Source organism: Sabethes cyaneus, chromosome 2 (assembly GCF_943734655.1).
Source record: "Sabethes cyaneus chromosome 2, idSabCyanKW18_F2, whole genome shotgun sequence".
NCBI lineage: Eukaryota > Metazoa > Arthropoda > Insecta > Diptera > Culicidae > Sabethes > Sabethes cyaneus.
In genome coordinates, this window is record NC_071354.1 from 68,899,671 (window position 1) to 68,915,010 (window position 15,340).

At 39.8% G+C, this 15,340-nt stretch overlaps 1 protein-coding gene across 1 annotated transcript; it reads right to left on the bottom strand.

The window, feature by feature from the left end:
* Positions 1–933: 933 nt before the first annotated feature.
* Positions 934–1,786, bottom strand: LOC128735542 (uncharacterized). Its single transcript, XM_053830023.1, has 3 exons — positions 1,714–1,786; positions 1,428–1,652; positions 934–1,367 (listed from the first exon to the last, which is right to left on the bottom strand). The coding sequence occupies exons 1-3, from the start codon at positions 1,784–1,786 to the stop codon at positions 934–936; spliced, it is 732 nt and encodes a 243-aa protein (XP_053685998.1).
* Positions 1,787–15,340: the final 13,554 nt, after the last annotated feature.

Genomic DNA, 15,340 nt, shown 5'->3' on the forward strand with positions numbered 1-15,340 from the left:
GCCAAATTCTCTCTCGTGGATATGCTTAGATAGTGTTTCCAAGCTCTCTTTTTCATCTCTATCGCTTGTTTGCATTCCCCGTCATACCTATCATTTCGTGCGCACGAGTTTTTTTCACCTAGCATCGCCAGTTGCGGCCTCATTAACGGTCGAGCGTATCATATTCCACTCGTTTCCGAGTGTCGAAGCATCTAGCGCCACAGAGGAAGGCAGAGCTTCATCCAATACGCGCGCGTAGTTTTTGGCAATTCGCGAGTTGTCGGCACTTCGGCAGATGACCAAAAAGGTCATGAATACAGGGTTCCTTAGCACCATTTGTTTATTGACTACAAAGCAGCATATGATGCTATGCTATGAAAAGTCATGGACAAGAACGGATTTTCCCGGTAAGTTGATCAGGCTGACTAAGTCTACAACGGATGGTACCTTGATACATGACTGTTTTCTACGTGCCCGAAACGTCGACAATGTTCGATTAGGATCTGCAAGTGTACAGCAGACTGAGGTATGCAGGTGTGTGATGAACCATGAGCTCGCGCAGCTCTATGGCGAACCCAGTATTCAAAAGGTGGCTAAAAGGTGGCGAAGATGTTATTTGCTTTAGGTACAGCTAGTAAGATCTGAATACGACAGTCAACAGCCGAGAGTGAATTGGAGAAATTTTGTTCATTACCCATGTCGTAAAACGGAAAGCCAATTTATTAAATAAATAAATAATACCAGGTGAAGAAAGTTATTACCAAAGCAGACGTCGTTTGGCATAACACTAAATTTCTGATCATTTTCTCGATTGAGTTTCTCATTTTATTCTTTTATTTCAATTTCAAGTACATCAGAACATTATGAAGCGTATAAAATGCCTTGAATGGAACGGATTGTATTCTAAACGTTTTGTCCAACAGACTTTAAAAAAAATCACAGAATTTGTTTCACTTAATTATCATCGAAGTCAGGTGTGGGGTCCATGGCGACTGGTTCCTTGTTGGCTAGCTTCTCGCGTACTCTATCGCACCGCTTCGATGATTCCTGCATCTCTTTCGGGCATGCTAGGGTGGTCTGTCGCCACATGCAGTATTTGAACGAAGATGCAGATGGATTACAGCGTGTTTCTTCGGGGGCCAGTTTGGCATTCTTTTCTGCCACTTCCTTCATGCAGGTGTCGACGAAGTCGGAAACCAGGGGCTCTTGCCATGGGTCAGATGCAAAGTGTTCCTTAACAAATGGAATCAATACGGACGGTTCCAACAGGTTGCCTTTCGCGTCCAGTACGTTCTTCTTTCGGCCAATGCATTCGGATGCGCAGATCATATCCTGTTTGGTACGATTCATTTTTTCGCAAGAAAACATGTCCACTGGGTCCGACATACCTGTTCATAAAAATTATTCTATAAATTATCAAGTCAAACACTATTTAAATTCGAATAAACCTCGCTCAGTACGATCCTTGGATCGAACTTCCGCATAGCACTGCTTTTTCAAATCTTTGATATCTGATTTCTGCTCCACGTTGTCACTGCTTGCAGGATCATTGCAACATCTGTGCCTGTTATGCTGACGTTTACACTTGTCTTCAGTTGCTTCAGGTGCGGCACGCTTGAACCGATCGATCGTCACCATGTCACTATCCAGAAGTTCATCTAGCAGAAGCTCATCTGAAAAACGATAGGCACAATAAGTACGCTTTGCATGAAGAAAAACAAACTGAAGCCATACTGTAGAACGGATCCTTGAAATCGTAGCTTGCAACTAAACCGAAAAACAACAGACCGATCACTAGCTTAATCATTTTCTGGTTTGAAAAAGCTTATATCCAGCAGAAATTTCCGAACTAAATAGATCTCACGCGATCGGAGCTAAACGTGCGAATGGGTGCTGTGCGTACTCCGCAAGGCCTTTATATAGCGTCCCGGTCCCGGGGCATCGTTCTGGATATCCAGCTGATCATCTCTACCGTTTGATTGATTCTTCGAACGGGTTGGATGATATTCTTGCTGGACTGAAAAGGGAATTCAAGTTTCTGTTTTCACCTTCTGAAGTGCCCTCACCGTCAAGGCCCGCCGTTTGGTGTAACCACCTAGTAGAGGCTGGCACACTAATATGAGATTCAAAAGTGTTAAATAAGGGTTACGAAGCCAGTAGTTTTCCTTCTCAAAAGAATAGTAACACAAGTAGCCACTTTTTTGTGCAAATCACATAAACGTAGCAAAACAAACTTCAAGCCCGGGAATCGAATTGATAAACAGAACAACAGTTAGCTTGGAAAGTCATTAAAATGAAAAGAATCATTAAATCGAGTTTCGAGTCGTGTGGCGATAAATTAATTATCATTTTGACGGCAAATTTTGCAAGATTTGCTTTCGCACTAGCCGAGGAGCATAAAACCGGTAGAATATGTGTGACAGAGTTGTTTTGCCGGTACCTACCTATGTTTATAATTTGCCGGGCTTTGGATGTTCTTCTCCTTTCCTTTGTTGGTGTTGTTTATTTACGTTTCAGCGTTCGGGGTATTTTCCATACATAAAGCCGGGATCAAGTTACAGAGAGAAAGAGCGCGCTGTTATCCAGGCATTTACCACGAGCCAAAGGAAATGTATACATGTTCTATCACCCAAAGCTCGTTACTTGTGTCAGGAGAATACTTTCAACGAATGCGTTTGGATTAGATATTCTGTAATTATCGCATCTGATCCAGTTTGGCATGTTTTAAATCTCCATTCTATTAATTGGAATAATCACGGGAATGGCACTTTCTTATTTCGAACAGGCAATCAATTGTACATTTTCTTTAAAATATATTTGGCAATTTATGGCAATGCACAAGATTTAATACCAAATACCAATCGAATTACAAGAATATGTTATCTTACCTTATTTTTCCGAAAAAAATCTACTACATTGCCATTTAACACTTTTTCGATTGGAGTACAAAACTAAACTGAAAATTATAATAGGATTTAGAATTTTATGATGAAAGATTATAGCTAAGCTTTGGAGAACGTGACATTTCAGTGACATTTTACTAAGGACTTTTTATTGTTGTAGATATGAGTTTCTCCCAGTCAATCTTTCGATATTGTTACGCATTTCTTATTTGACATAAGATCTTTATGTCAATTTTAGCATATAATTGTTCAGTATATGCGTGTATTACCTCAAGTTTATTTCGCTGTCTTCAATTGGCCTTGATATTTCTTCAATTTCGTTTAAAATTTAAATAAACTCCGTTTTTGATAAAAAATAGTGGAAAAATAATGTACAAGCAATGGATATGAGACTATATTTAGAAATATGCTTTAAATTAAGCTATGTGTATGTACATCAAATCGTTCAATCAAAATGTAAAAGAAGTAGAATTAGTATTCAGGTAAAACTTAAATACCGATAAGATACTAATAATGAGTTTGTCGAAGCCTGGGAGCAATTGTGATATGATAGAATTCATATAAAACAAAATAATATTAGATTAAAGAAAACTTTTTCACGATTAAATTCCACTTGGTATTAATTTTATTCAAAGAGATACGCATTGCACCTACGACTTGTAGACTTCATCATTCGTCAGTCCACTAAGACGCTCATAAAAAACCCAATTTAATCCACCTAGTGGTGAAAGGAATCTTTGTTATACGGTCTTACATGCTATTTGAGATAGAAATCGACACGTCTTTGGAATATAATTCATCTATTGGTTAACGTTGCGTAGTGCGTTGGTTTACATACAATTTTTGAAAATTGAATAAGCTTACAAAATTTGAACAACATAGGAACACTTTTAAATTTTGATAGTTCCTTTTTTCATGAAATTGCTGAGTAAGGATAAGTAGGTTGTTATTAATCTAAGTAAGTGCAAATAAAAGTAAGTTGTAAGAGGAAATCTTATTCTTCAATATACATTGCCTAGTAAAGGTCTGGTTTACAGGTTTTTGAACTTGAACTTTTGAACATAATTTCCTGTAATGCCATTCTATTTGACTTCACATCAATAGAGTTTTCTAGAATAATTTTCATCAATTTTTATTAACCTTCGGTTACTCACGCTATTATATTTTGTACAACACGTGTAGGTTTTCCTACGCCATATTGTTATAAAATTACAAATCGTTGTTTAACTAACGTATATTCTTCAATAAACTTATTATGAGCAAAATGTGATAATTATTCAATGCATTCATAATTTAAATTGTTGGGAAAATAGATCAGCAAAAACTGACATCACAGAAACGAAGTAATCAGCATGTGAGATGTATCAGAGTTTGGCCCCAGCTGGAATTTTCTCTTGTTTCTTCATATGGAAAAATGGTGTCTGTATGCAGCAAAACTATCAGCAAATCTAAAATGTTTAAAATGTATCCGTTTGCTGGTAGTCGAGTAATTCGGAGTCAAAATTAGGGTATTTTTTAAACTCAAAGTTCCACAGTTCCTAAACAAGCAAACATAGCGGTATACTATTTTCAGTAAAGTTGTGTATTTTTACTATTTGTACAATTTTGTAGTACATGAAAAACTCATACAACAATTACAAAAAGAGCAAAAATAGAAAAACTGATTTTACAAATTCATCTATACCTATAAAGAAGGATTTCTGTCTGTCTGTCTGTCTGTCTGTCTGTCTGTCTGTCTGTCTGTCTGTCTGTCTGTCTGTCTGTCTGTCTGTCTGTCTGTCTGTCTGTCTGTCTGTCTGTCTGTCTGTCTGTCTGTCTGTCTGTCTGTCTGTCTGTCTGTCTGTCTGTCTGTCTGTCTGTCTGTCTGTCTGTCTGTCTGTCTGTCTGTCTGTCTGTCTGTCTGTCTGTCTGTCTGTCTGTCTGTCTGTCTGTCTGTCTGTCTGTCTGTCTGTCTGTCTGTCTGTCTGTCTGTCTGTCTGTCTGTCTGTCTGTCTGTCTGTCTGTCTGTCTGTCTGTCTGTCTGTCTGTCTGTCTGTCTGTCTGTCTGTCTGTCTGTCTGTCTGTCTGTCTGTCTGTCTGTCTGTCTGTCTGTCTGTCTGTCTGTCTGTCTGTCTGTCTGTCTGTCTGTCTGTCTGTCTGTCTGTCTGTCTGTCTGTCTGTCTGTCTGTCTGTCTGTCTGTCTGTCTGTCTGTCTGTCTGTCTGTCTGTCTGTCTGTCTGTCTGTCTGTCTGTCTGTCTGTCTGTCTGTCTGTCTGTCTGTCTGTCTGTCTGTCTGTCTGTCTGTCTGTCTGTCTGTCTGTCTGTCTGTCTGTCTGTCTGTCTGTCTGTCTGTCTGTCTGTCTGTCTGTCTGTCTGTCTGTCTGTCTGTCTGTCTGTCTGTCTGTCTGTCTGTCTGTCTGTCTGTCTGTCTGTCTGTCTGTCTGTCTGTCTGTCTGTCTGTCTGTCTGTCTGTCTGTCTGTCTGTCTGTCTGTCTGTCTGTCTGTCTGTCTGTCTGTCTGTCTGTCTGTCTGTCTGTCTGTCTGTCTGTCTGTCTGTCTGTCTGTCTGTCTGTCTGTCTGTCTGTCTGTCTGTCTGTCTGTCTGTCTGTCTGTCTGTCTGTCTGTCTGTCTGTCTGTCTGTCTGTCTGTCTGTCTGTCTGTCTGTCTGTCTGTCTGTCTGTCTGTCTGTCTGTCTGTCTGTCTGTCTGTCTGTCTGTCTGTCTGTCTGTCTGTCTGTCTGTCTGTCTGTCTGTCTGTCTGTCTGTCTGTCTGTCTGTCTGTCTGTCTGTCTGTCTGTCTGTCTGTCTGTCTGTCTGTCTGTCTGTCTGTCTGTCTGTCTGTCTGTCTGTCTGTCTGTCTGTCTGTCTGTCTGTCTGTCTGTCTGTCTGTCTGTCTGTCTGTCTGTCTGTCTGTCTGTCTGTCTGTCTGTCTGTCTGTCTGTCTGTCTGTCTGTCTGTCTGTCTGTCTGTCTGTCTGTCTGTCTGTCTGTCTGTCTGTCTGTCTGTCTGTCTGTCTGTCTGTCTGTCTGTCTGTCTGTCTGTCTGTCTGTCTGTCTGTCTGTCTGTCTGTCTGTCTGTCTGTCTGTCTGTCTGTCTGTCTGTCTGTCTGTCTGTCTGTCTGTCTGTCTGTCTGTCTGTCTGTCTGTCTGTCTGTCTGTCTGTCTGTCTGTCTGTCTGTCTGTCTGTCTGTCTGTCTGTCTGTCTGTCTGTCTGTCTGTCTGTCTGTCTGTCTGTCTGTCTGTCTGTCTGTCTGTCTGTCTGTCTGTCTGTCTGTCTGTCTGTCTGTCTGTCTGTCTGTCTGTCTGTCTGTCTGTCTGTCTGTCTGTCTGTCTGTCTGTCTGTCTGTCTGTCTGTCTGTCTGTCTGTCTGTCTGTCTGTCTGTCTGTCTGTCTGTCTGTCTGTCTGTCTGTCTGTCTGTCTGTCTGTCTGTCTGTCTGTCTGTCTGTCTGTCTGTCTGTCTGTCTGTCTGTCTGTCTGTCTGTCTGTCTGTCTGTCTGTCTGTCTGTCTGTCTGTCTGTCTGTCTGTCTGTCTGTCTGTCTGTCTGTCTGTCTGTCTGTCTGTCTGTCTGTCTGTCTGTCTGTCTGTCTGTCTGTCTGTCTGTCTGTCTGTCTGTCTGTCTGTCTGTCTGTCTGTCTGTCTGTCTGTCTGTCTGTCTGTCTGTCTGTCTGTCTGTCTGTCTGTCTGTCTGTCTGTCTGTCTGTCTGTCTGTCTGTCTGTCTGTCTGTCTGTCTGTCTGTCTGTCTGTCTGTCTGTCTGTCTGTCTGTCTGTCTGTCTGTCTGTCTGTCTGTCTGTCTGTCTGTCTGTCTGTCTGTCTGTCTGTCTGTCTGTCTGTCTGTCTGTCTGTCTGTCTGTCTGTCTGTCTGTCTGTCTGTCTGTCTGTCTGTCTGTCTGTCTGTCTGTCTGTCTGTCTGTCTGTCTGTCTGTCTGTCTGTCTGTCTGTCTGTCTGTCTGTCTGTCTGTCTGTCTGTCTGTCTGTCTGTCTGTCTGTCTGTCTGTCTGTCTGTCTGTCTGTCTGTCTGTCTGTCTGTCTGTCTGTCTGTCTGTCTGTCTGTCTGTCTGTCTGTCTGTCTGTCTGTCTGTCTGTCTGTCTGTCTGTCTGTCTGTCTGTCTGTCTGTCTGTCTGTCTGTCTGTCTGTCTGTCTGTCTGTCTGTCTGTCTGTCTGTCTGTCTGTCTGTCTGTCTGTCTGTCTGTCTGTCTGTCTGTCTGTCTGTCTGTCTGTCTGTCTGTCTGTCTGTCTGTCTGTCTGTCTGTCTGTCTGTCTGTCTGTCTGTCTGTCTGTCTGTCTGTCTGTCTGTCTGTCTGTCTGTCTGTCTGTCTGTCTGTCTGTCTGTCTGTCTGTCCTGTGTTCCTTATAGAATCAAAAACTACTGAACCAATCGGCGTGAAAATTTGCATGTAGAGGTTTTTGGGGCCAGGAAAGGTTTGAGTGATGGTTAGAGACCCCTCCCCCCACTAAGAGGGGGGGCTCCCATACAAATGAAACACAAATTTCTGTATAACTCGAGAACTAATCAAGTAAATAGAACCAAATTTGGCATGTGGGTGTTTTCGGTGACAAGAATTTATTCTAGGGTAATTTGAGACCCCTCCCCTCTTTATAAGGGGAATTATAACTCCTCTCCCCTTTAAGAGGGGGGGTTTCCATACAAATTTCCTTATAACTCGAGAGCTAATCCAGCAAATGGAACCAAATTTGGCATGTAGGTGTTTTTGGAGGCAAGAATTTTTTCTGTGATGAATAAGAACCTCTCCCCACTTTAGGAGGGGGGGCTCCTATACAAATTAAATACAAATTTCCTCATAACTCGAGAACTAATCAAGCAAATAGAACCAAATTTGGCATGTGGGTGTTTTCGGTGACAAGAATTTATTCTATGGTAAATTGAGACCCCTCCCTCTTTATAAGGGGAATTGTAACTCCTCTCCCCTTTAAGAGGGGGGGCTTCCATACAAATTTCCTCATAACTCGAGAACTAATCAAGCAAATGGAACCAAATTTGGCATGTGAAGGTTTTCGAGGGCAGGAAAATTTTCTACGGTGAATTAGGACCCCTCCCCACTCTAAGAGGGGGGGCTCCTGTACAAATGAAATACAAATTTCCTCCTAACTCGAGAACTAATCAATCAAATAGAACAATATTTGGCATGTGGGTGTTTTTTTTGGTGACAAGAATTTATTCTATGGTGAATTGAGACCCCTCCCCTCTTTATAAGAGGAATTATAACTCCTCTCCCCTTTAAGCGGGGGGGCTTCCATACAAATTTCGTCATAACTCGAGAACTAATCAAGCAAATGCAACCAAATTTGAAGGTGAAGGTTTTCGAGAGCAAGAAAATTTTCTATGGTGAATTAGGACCCCTCCCCACTTTAAGAGGAGGGGCTCCTGTACAAATGAAATACAAATTTCCTCATAACTCGAGAACTAATCAAGCGAATTGAACCAAATTTGGCATATGTGTGTTTTTGGAGACAATTTTTTTTTCAATAATGAATTGGGACCCCTCCCCACTTTAGGAGGGGGGTCCTATACAAACGAAATACAAATTTCCTCATAACTCGAGAACTAATCCAGCAAATGGAACCAAATTTGGCGTGTAGGTGTTTTTGGAGGTAAGAATTTTTTCTGTGATGAATTAGGACCTCTTCCCACATTAGGAGGGGGGGCTCCAATACAAATGAAATACAAATTTCCCCATAACTCGAGAACTAATCAAGCAAATAGAACCAAATTCGGCATGTGGAGGTTTTTGGAGGCAAAAATATTTTCTACGATGAATTAGGATCCTTCCACACTTCAAGAGGGGGGGCTTCTACACAAATGAAATACAAATTTCATAATTCGAGAACTAATCAAGCAAATGGAACCATATTTGGCATGTGGGTGTTTTTGGAGGCAACCATTTTTCCCATTATGAATTAGGACTTCTTACTCCCATTCAAACGAAATACAAATTTGCTCATAACTTTAGAACTAATCAAGCAAATGGAACCAAATTTGGCATGTGAGAGTTTTAGATGGCAGAATTTTTTTTCTGTGGTGTATTACGACCCCTTTCCCTTTTAAGAGGGTGGGCTCCCATACAAATGAAATACAAATTTCCTTATAATTTGAGTACTAATCAAGCAAATGGAACCAAATTTAGCATGTAGGAGATTTTTGAGTCTTGAATTTATTTTATGATAGTTAGAGACCTCTCACCCCTGTGGTAGGGGGATATGGACTCTCATACAAATAAAACAGAAATTTTTGCGAAACTCAAAAACTAATCCAACTCGAGAAATTCGAGACTGTTCCATAAAACATTAATCAATAACAAGACCACAAAAACTATCTATAGTAACACTAGATCATTCAGGACGAGCCGGTCGCGAGTGTTGCCGGTGACCCGCCGTCGGAAGCGCCTCCCACTGGGGGGCTTGCAAAACTCGAGATAGTGACAAAGATCATCCGAGATTCATGATTTATGTACAACACAGGTTAATTTGTGGCAATACGAAGTTTGTCGGGTCAGCTAGTAAATAATAAATATAAATAGTAGAATTCATTTTTAAAAAGTTTCCTTTTTTATTTAATTTCAGATTTATTTGGATGGTTGCGAGAGAGACCGAGGGCGAGAGTGAGTGAGTGAGAGAGAGTGACCGAGTTAGAAAGAGTGAGTGAGTGAGAGATTGTGAGAAAATGAGAGAGTGAGCGGAGAGCAAGAGAGAAAGAAAAAAAGAGAGATAAAGAGAAAAAGAAAGAAAGAGAGATAAAGAGAAAAAGAAACAAAGAGAAATAGAGAGAAGAGAAAGAGAGAGAGAGAGCGAGAGAGAGAGAGTGTGTTTCGTTTATTTAAAATTAAATTGAACGTTGGACTTTTAAAGTGGGCTTGACATTACATTTACAGTTTTACCTTGAAAATTTAAACTTAACTTGAAATAGGACTTGAATTAACTTGAAATGGGAAGTTGGACAGATTAAATTTAACTACCTGAATTGAAATAGCACATGCAAATAGGGTTGAAAATGCACTTGAAATCAGATTTGAAATCTATATATATAAAATCGAGCGTGAATATGTTTGTATGTTTGTTTGTATGTTCCACCATAACTCCAGAACGTCTTGACTGATCTCCACCAAACTTGGCACACATGTTCCTTGATATAATAGAATCAGCACTGGGGGGTTGACAAAAGAGAGAGGGGTTCATAACAGGGGGGGGGAGCTCTTAACTCCGAAACGCCTTGACCGTTCTTCATCAAACTAGACATACATGTTCCTTGACATAAGAGAATCAGCGCTGAGGGGTCAACAAAAAGGTGGGGGAGGGTCCCTAATAGGGGGGAGGGGGTTCATAATAGGGGGGGAGCCCATAACTCCGAAACACCTTGACCGTTCTTTATCAAACTTCGCACACATGTTCCTTGACATAAGAGAATCAGCGCTGGGGGGTCAACAAAAAGGGGGGGGGGAGATTTCCTAATAGCTGGAGGAGGCCATAACTCCGAAGCTTCATCAAACTTGGCACACATGTTCTTTGACTTACGAGCTGTTTGGACGGTTCTCCCATAAGTGACGGTAGGACAAAAGGAGGAGCTGTTGACCGGAGGTTGCTGACAAGAATGGGGGAGTAGGTAGCGCCCATATGACTGTAACAATTTATCCGTATAATAGACAAAATCAGAATACGAAACACTAAGCTGCAATGCCCGCAGCTGTAGATTTGTCAAGCGTAATTATGCACCGAATTAAAGTGCCCTGCATAAAAAGGGTTCGATCATTAGTACTAATTGTTGTTGGCTTACTCCGTTTGAGTCACAGGGGCAATCATTCAAACAGCGTGGAGTTCATCTGAGAACATCATGTTTTTCCCATGGTAAACTTTATGTTGCATGCTCCAAAGTGGGCTTAGCCCAGTGATGGCCAAACTGCGGCCCGCGGGCCGCATGCGGCCCTTCAAGATGTTTTGTGCGGCCCGCGGACTGATTTGAAAGATGGTGCACTTATGAGTAATTTTTTTGATGACACAGGCGTCACTCAAATCAGCCGTTATGCCTCGTGCATTTAGTAGTTCCGAATAATTTCCGGTTTAAATCTTGTGGTAATTCCCAGAAAATGGTTTTTATTGCCGCATATTTTGCATTTTGTTATGCGCGGAAATGGCCAGAGGAATTTGCGGCCCGCGACATCATGGGGCGATCTCATTTGGCCCGCACCATGCCTATGCCTGGGCATCACTGGCTTAGCCAATAATTTGTGCATACTTGCTCCAGGTGGTGACACTAAAAGATGAGATGAAAGGAATGACAGGTTTGTTGTATCCATGAAAGAAACACTGTTGCACCTTCTACTTTTTTTATTAGGATAGCATGTAATACTAAACTAATAAATAAATAAAAAGCTGTGTTTAGAAAAGTACAATAACAAAACTATTCATTTCCTATGGGTGGGGTGGTCATTGTTAAAAGCGGAAAGTGCAAATAGGAAAAAATGGCTTTGTTTTTCTTTCTTTATAGGGTTCCGTAAAGAAAACAGGTGTGCAGGTGGCCGGGTAGACAAAAGAGGGGGAGCTGACAAACGGAGAGAAACGTCCGAAAGAGAAACAAGCGTTGTATTTTTGCATTATAAGCATTTCGGTTACAATAACCGATGTACAAATGGCTGTGAGGCAAAGGCTCCCCGAGAAAGATCGGGCACTCAGCTAGTTGGATATAAAATCGGAGTAGAAACTGGAATTAAATTAGATTTGAATAGCGATTTAAAATGGGACATTAAATTGAACTTGAAATTTGACGTCACATCGGAGCTAAAGCAGAAAATAAGCGAAATCTTAAAATGTTTCTTTAAATTGGAATCGAGATCGGACTTGAAATTAGATTTTACATTAAGCTTGAAATCAGAGTTGAAATTTTACATAAAATTGATCACTGAAATGGACCTGAAATTGAACTTGAAATTTGACTAAAATTAGCCTTAGAATTGGACTTGAAATGGATTTAAAATTGGATTTGGAATTAGATTACTGGTTGCGAAATATAACGATTTGTTTAAAAGGTGCACTTAAAAATATATTATGCTCAATAAACTTTGCATACGATTTTTTTATTACTTCCAAATTACTAAGTTATTCAGTTTGCTAAAATACACATTTTCTCTTAAGACTGTTTGTCGCTAAGATGCATGAGTCATAAAACATTTAAGAAAACAAATTCTCCCTATTCAAAAAAAAAAAAATATTTTCGTGCATTATCAAGCAAACCAAATAACTTTTATAGGAAAGTACTATATTCTGTCTAAAAAAACAAATTTCGATTTTGGACCACTGTGCTGTGGTTGGAAGAAATTGGATTTGAATCTGGAATACACTAAAGGCGTTTTTTAACTATCTTAAAACAAATTTCGTTATTTCGACGGTTTTAGCACGATTTCCGGAATTTACCCGACTTTTTAACTCTATTTTCCGATTTTAGAGTGAATGTGTTCTATACATCAATTTTACACATAGCTTTCACGCGGGTTTTGGAATTTGCGCTTTCAATTATTTTTACTTTGAATTATTTTATGCGAATTTCGGAATTCACGTGTTTTTTCGCCGATTTTGGAACTTAGGTGGTGTTTTTCACACGAATTTTGCAATTTGCGCGATTTTTGAAGCCATTTTAGGAATTTACGCAATTGTTCTATTTGCTTGATTTTACGCGCATTTAGGAATTTATGGTTGTTTTACGCGGAACGTACGTATGCTTCGCGTATGTATGACTAAATAAAATTTATTATTTAGCTTATTTCAAATCATTTGCATGCAGCTTTTAAAAACAAATGGAAGGATCAAAAAGCTCTATTTATAAACTGCACGCGAATCAACTGGTGAGTTTTGGTAAAAAAAATATTTATCGGAAGTAATCGGTTATAAAATAACTTATTAATTGTTCTATATCGATAAACCATAAAAGAGAAAAAATATTCTTATGCATGTCGGGGTAGTTAACATTTTTATAGCCAAGATATTTGCATTTTATTTGACGGCATAGCAGATAACATTTAGTTAATTGAGCAGTCACCCTTTATAACGATTGGCTAAAGAAGCGGGAGGTTGAATTTGAAATATAAATTATAAAATCATTAGTTGTGCTTCAACTGTGTTAATTCCAAGAAAATGGAAAAAATGTCGCATTTAAAGCGGACATTCTCTTGTGCTTCAGAACAAAAAATTCGAAAATCGGACTCAAATTTTTACTAAGAATCAGAACCATTTGGCGTTACCACTTTTTTTAGCGAGAGAGAGGTCATCAAACTAGATACTTTCGCAAACCGCACGTGCGTATATTTTTTTCATTTCGGGCATACACCTATATCATATTACCGCGGCGCTCGCTAAAATCTATATTTGCATCTTTATTAGATGCTAAGATAAAAGAAAACCCGTTTGGGAGTCCCCAAATAAACAAGCTGATGGTTGATTTTGATGCCTCCACATGGAACATGAGACAAACGTGCGCGGTCCGTTCCGTTATATTGTGGCATGTTTTTTGGGGAGTCCCCCCGAAAGTAAGTATCCATTTGGGACAGACAGACTTCGTAATAAAAACTCGTATCCTGAGTTCTCTCGGTACGCATAGGGTATTGGAGGTATCTTGGACCATGCGATACGCGGTCTCTATTTTGCACCACTCCATTTGATTTTGCCGTGGTTGTCCAATACAGAGACCGAGTAACGCATGGTCCAAAAGACCTCCATTACCCTACTGGGACATGCTAATTTGTGAAAACAGGACGGTAGGAATAAATAAGTCAAAAACAACTTTGAAGCTGAGATAGAGAAGAGGGTAAATGACGGTAGTGATCTATTGTTGGCCGTTTTTGTTGATAAATATTCTCTGCAAACTGTTCAGCTGTCCATAAAGTTTAATCCTTTCAGGAAAGATATGATATGATGCGTTTTCTTACGTTCTAATAGTGAATTTAAGATAAAGTAATCAATAATAGGTTCAAGATCTTTTTTCGTTCAAGTTTTGTGCTCTGTATCCACTCAAACTGTTTTTCTCTTTCTAACGTAAGAATAGATGGGCCCAAACTTATAAGTAGGACACACTACTTATTATTTTTACTATAGGATGAATCCCATTTTTGCCTGCCAGTTTAGGGTTTTATTTATCTACTAGTTGAGCCCGAATGTAAATGCCTGTCAAGAAAACTGTGGATATATTCCATTTGCTAGTGTTTGTGAAGATGTTTAATCTTTGTGTTAGTTCTTTGAGCTTTATATTAAATTTATTTGCATCACGGCATGCGAAGATCTTACGTTGGTACGTTGATATCACGGCGAGCAATCGAGTCGAGCAGTTAAGTCGAGCGGTCAAAGCGAGCAAGCGAGTCGTGCAGGCCAGTCGAACAGTTGATTCGAGCAGTTGAGTCGAGTAGTCCAGTCGAGCAGTTGAATCGAGTAATTTAGTTGAGCAGTTTAATCGAGCAGTTGAGTCGCAGTCGAATCGAACAGTCCAGTCGAGCACTTGAACAGTTCTGTCGAGCAGTCTAGTCGATCAGTTGAGAAATCGAGTAGTCCAGCAGTCGACCAGTGAGGTGACTAACAATAGAACCCACTGTTACTAAAGCATGACATCTTGGCAGGGGTCTGTTTTTAGTTACCGATAAGCCTCCTATGATGTCCTGTCAGAGACCTGGTTTTGGCTACAGACAAGCCTCTTATATAAATAACTAGATAGATTATCCATTCACTCAGGATTCTATTGACTCAAACCCAATATGCGTTGATCCTCAATTCTCACTGAGATTGTGTGATGAACCGCGCTTGGGAAAAACTGTTATTCCAGTGTATGACTGCAAATCATTGTTGCTGACCACGCTCATTGTTCTCATAGTTGCTTGGGATTATGAGAAGGATATGATGATGTAGTAGTTACTTTATAAGAGATCTCTGACTCGGTGAAGCTCTCATGGATCGATAAATAATTAGTCTAAATTTACTACTAGTAAGCAATACGATGCTATAGTTTTACCTGCAGTTTTGAAATGATTTAAAGAATTTTTTTCCTAAGTTTTCCTAAGTCCTTAAATGAAGTTACTAGATGTGTCTTTTGATACCTATCAAATATTTGGATGCATATCCAAATACAACAGTGTAAATTTTATACAAATCACCGAAATCGGAATGAAGAATAATCCAATTCAGCAATTTAATCGTCGAATGCAGATTTTTCATTTATTTATACTTACATACCTTGATTTTTGTAGAGATTTGCAATTCGGCGAAATAGTTTAATAATCAAAATTAATAATTTGCAACCCACGATTCAGCACAATTATTTTTAATTTGTCTTTTATCCGTATTTCTAGCAAATTCAAGCATATTTATAAAAACCTTCGACTGTAGGTATAGTTAATTTTGGATTTAAGAGGTATGAACCACGAGAAGGATGTAAAAATAAAACTTTGTTGTACTTTGTTGTACTTTGTTGTTGTTTTGAATATAGAAGA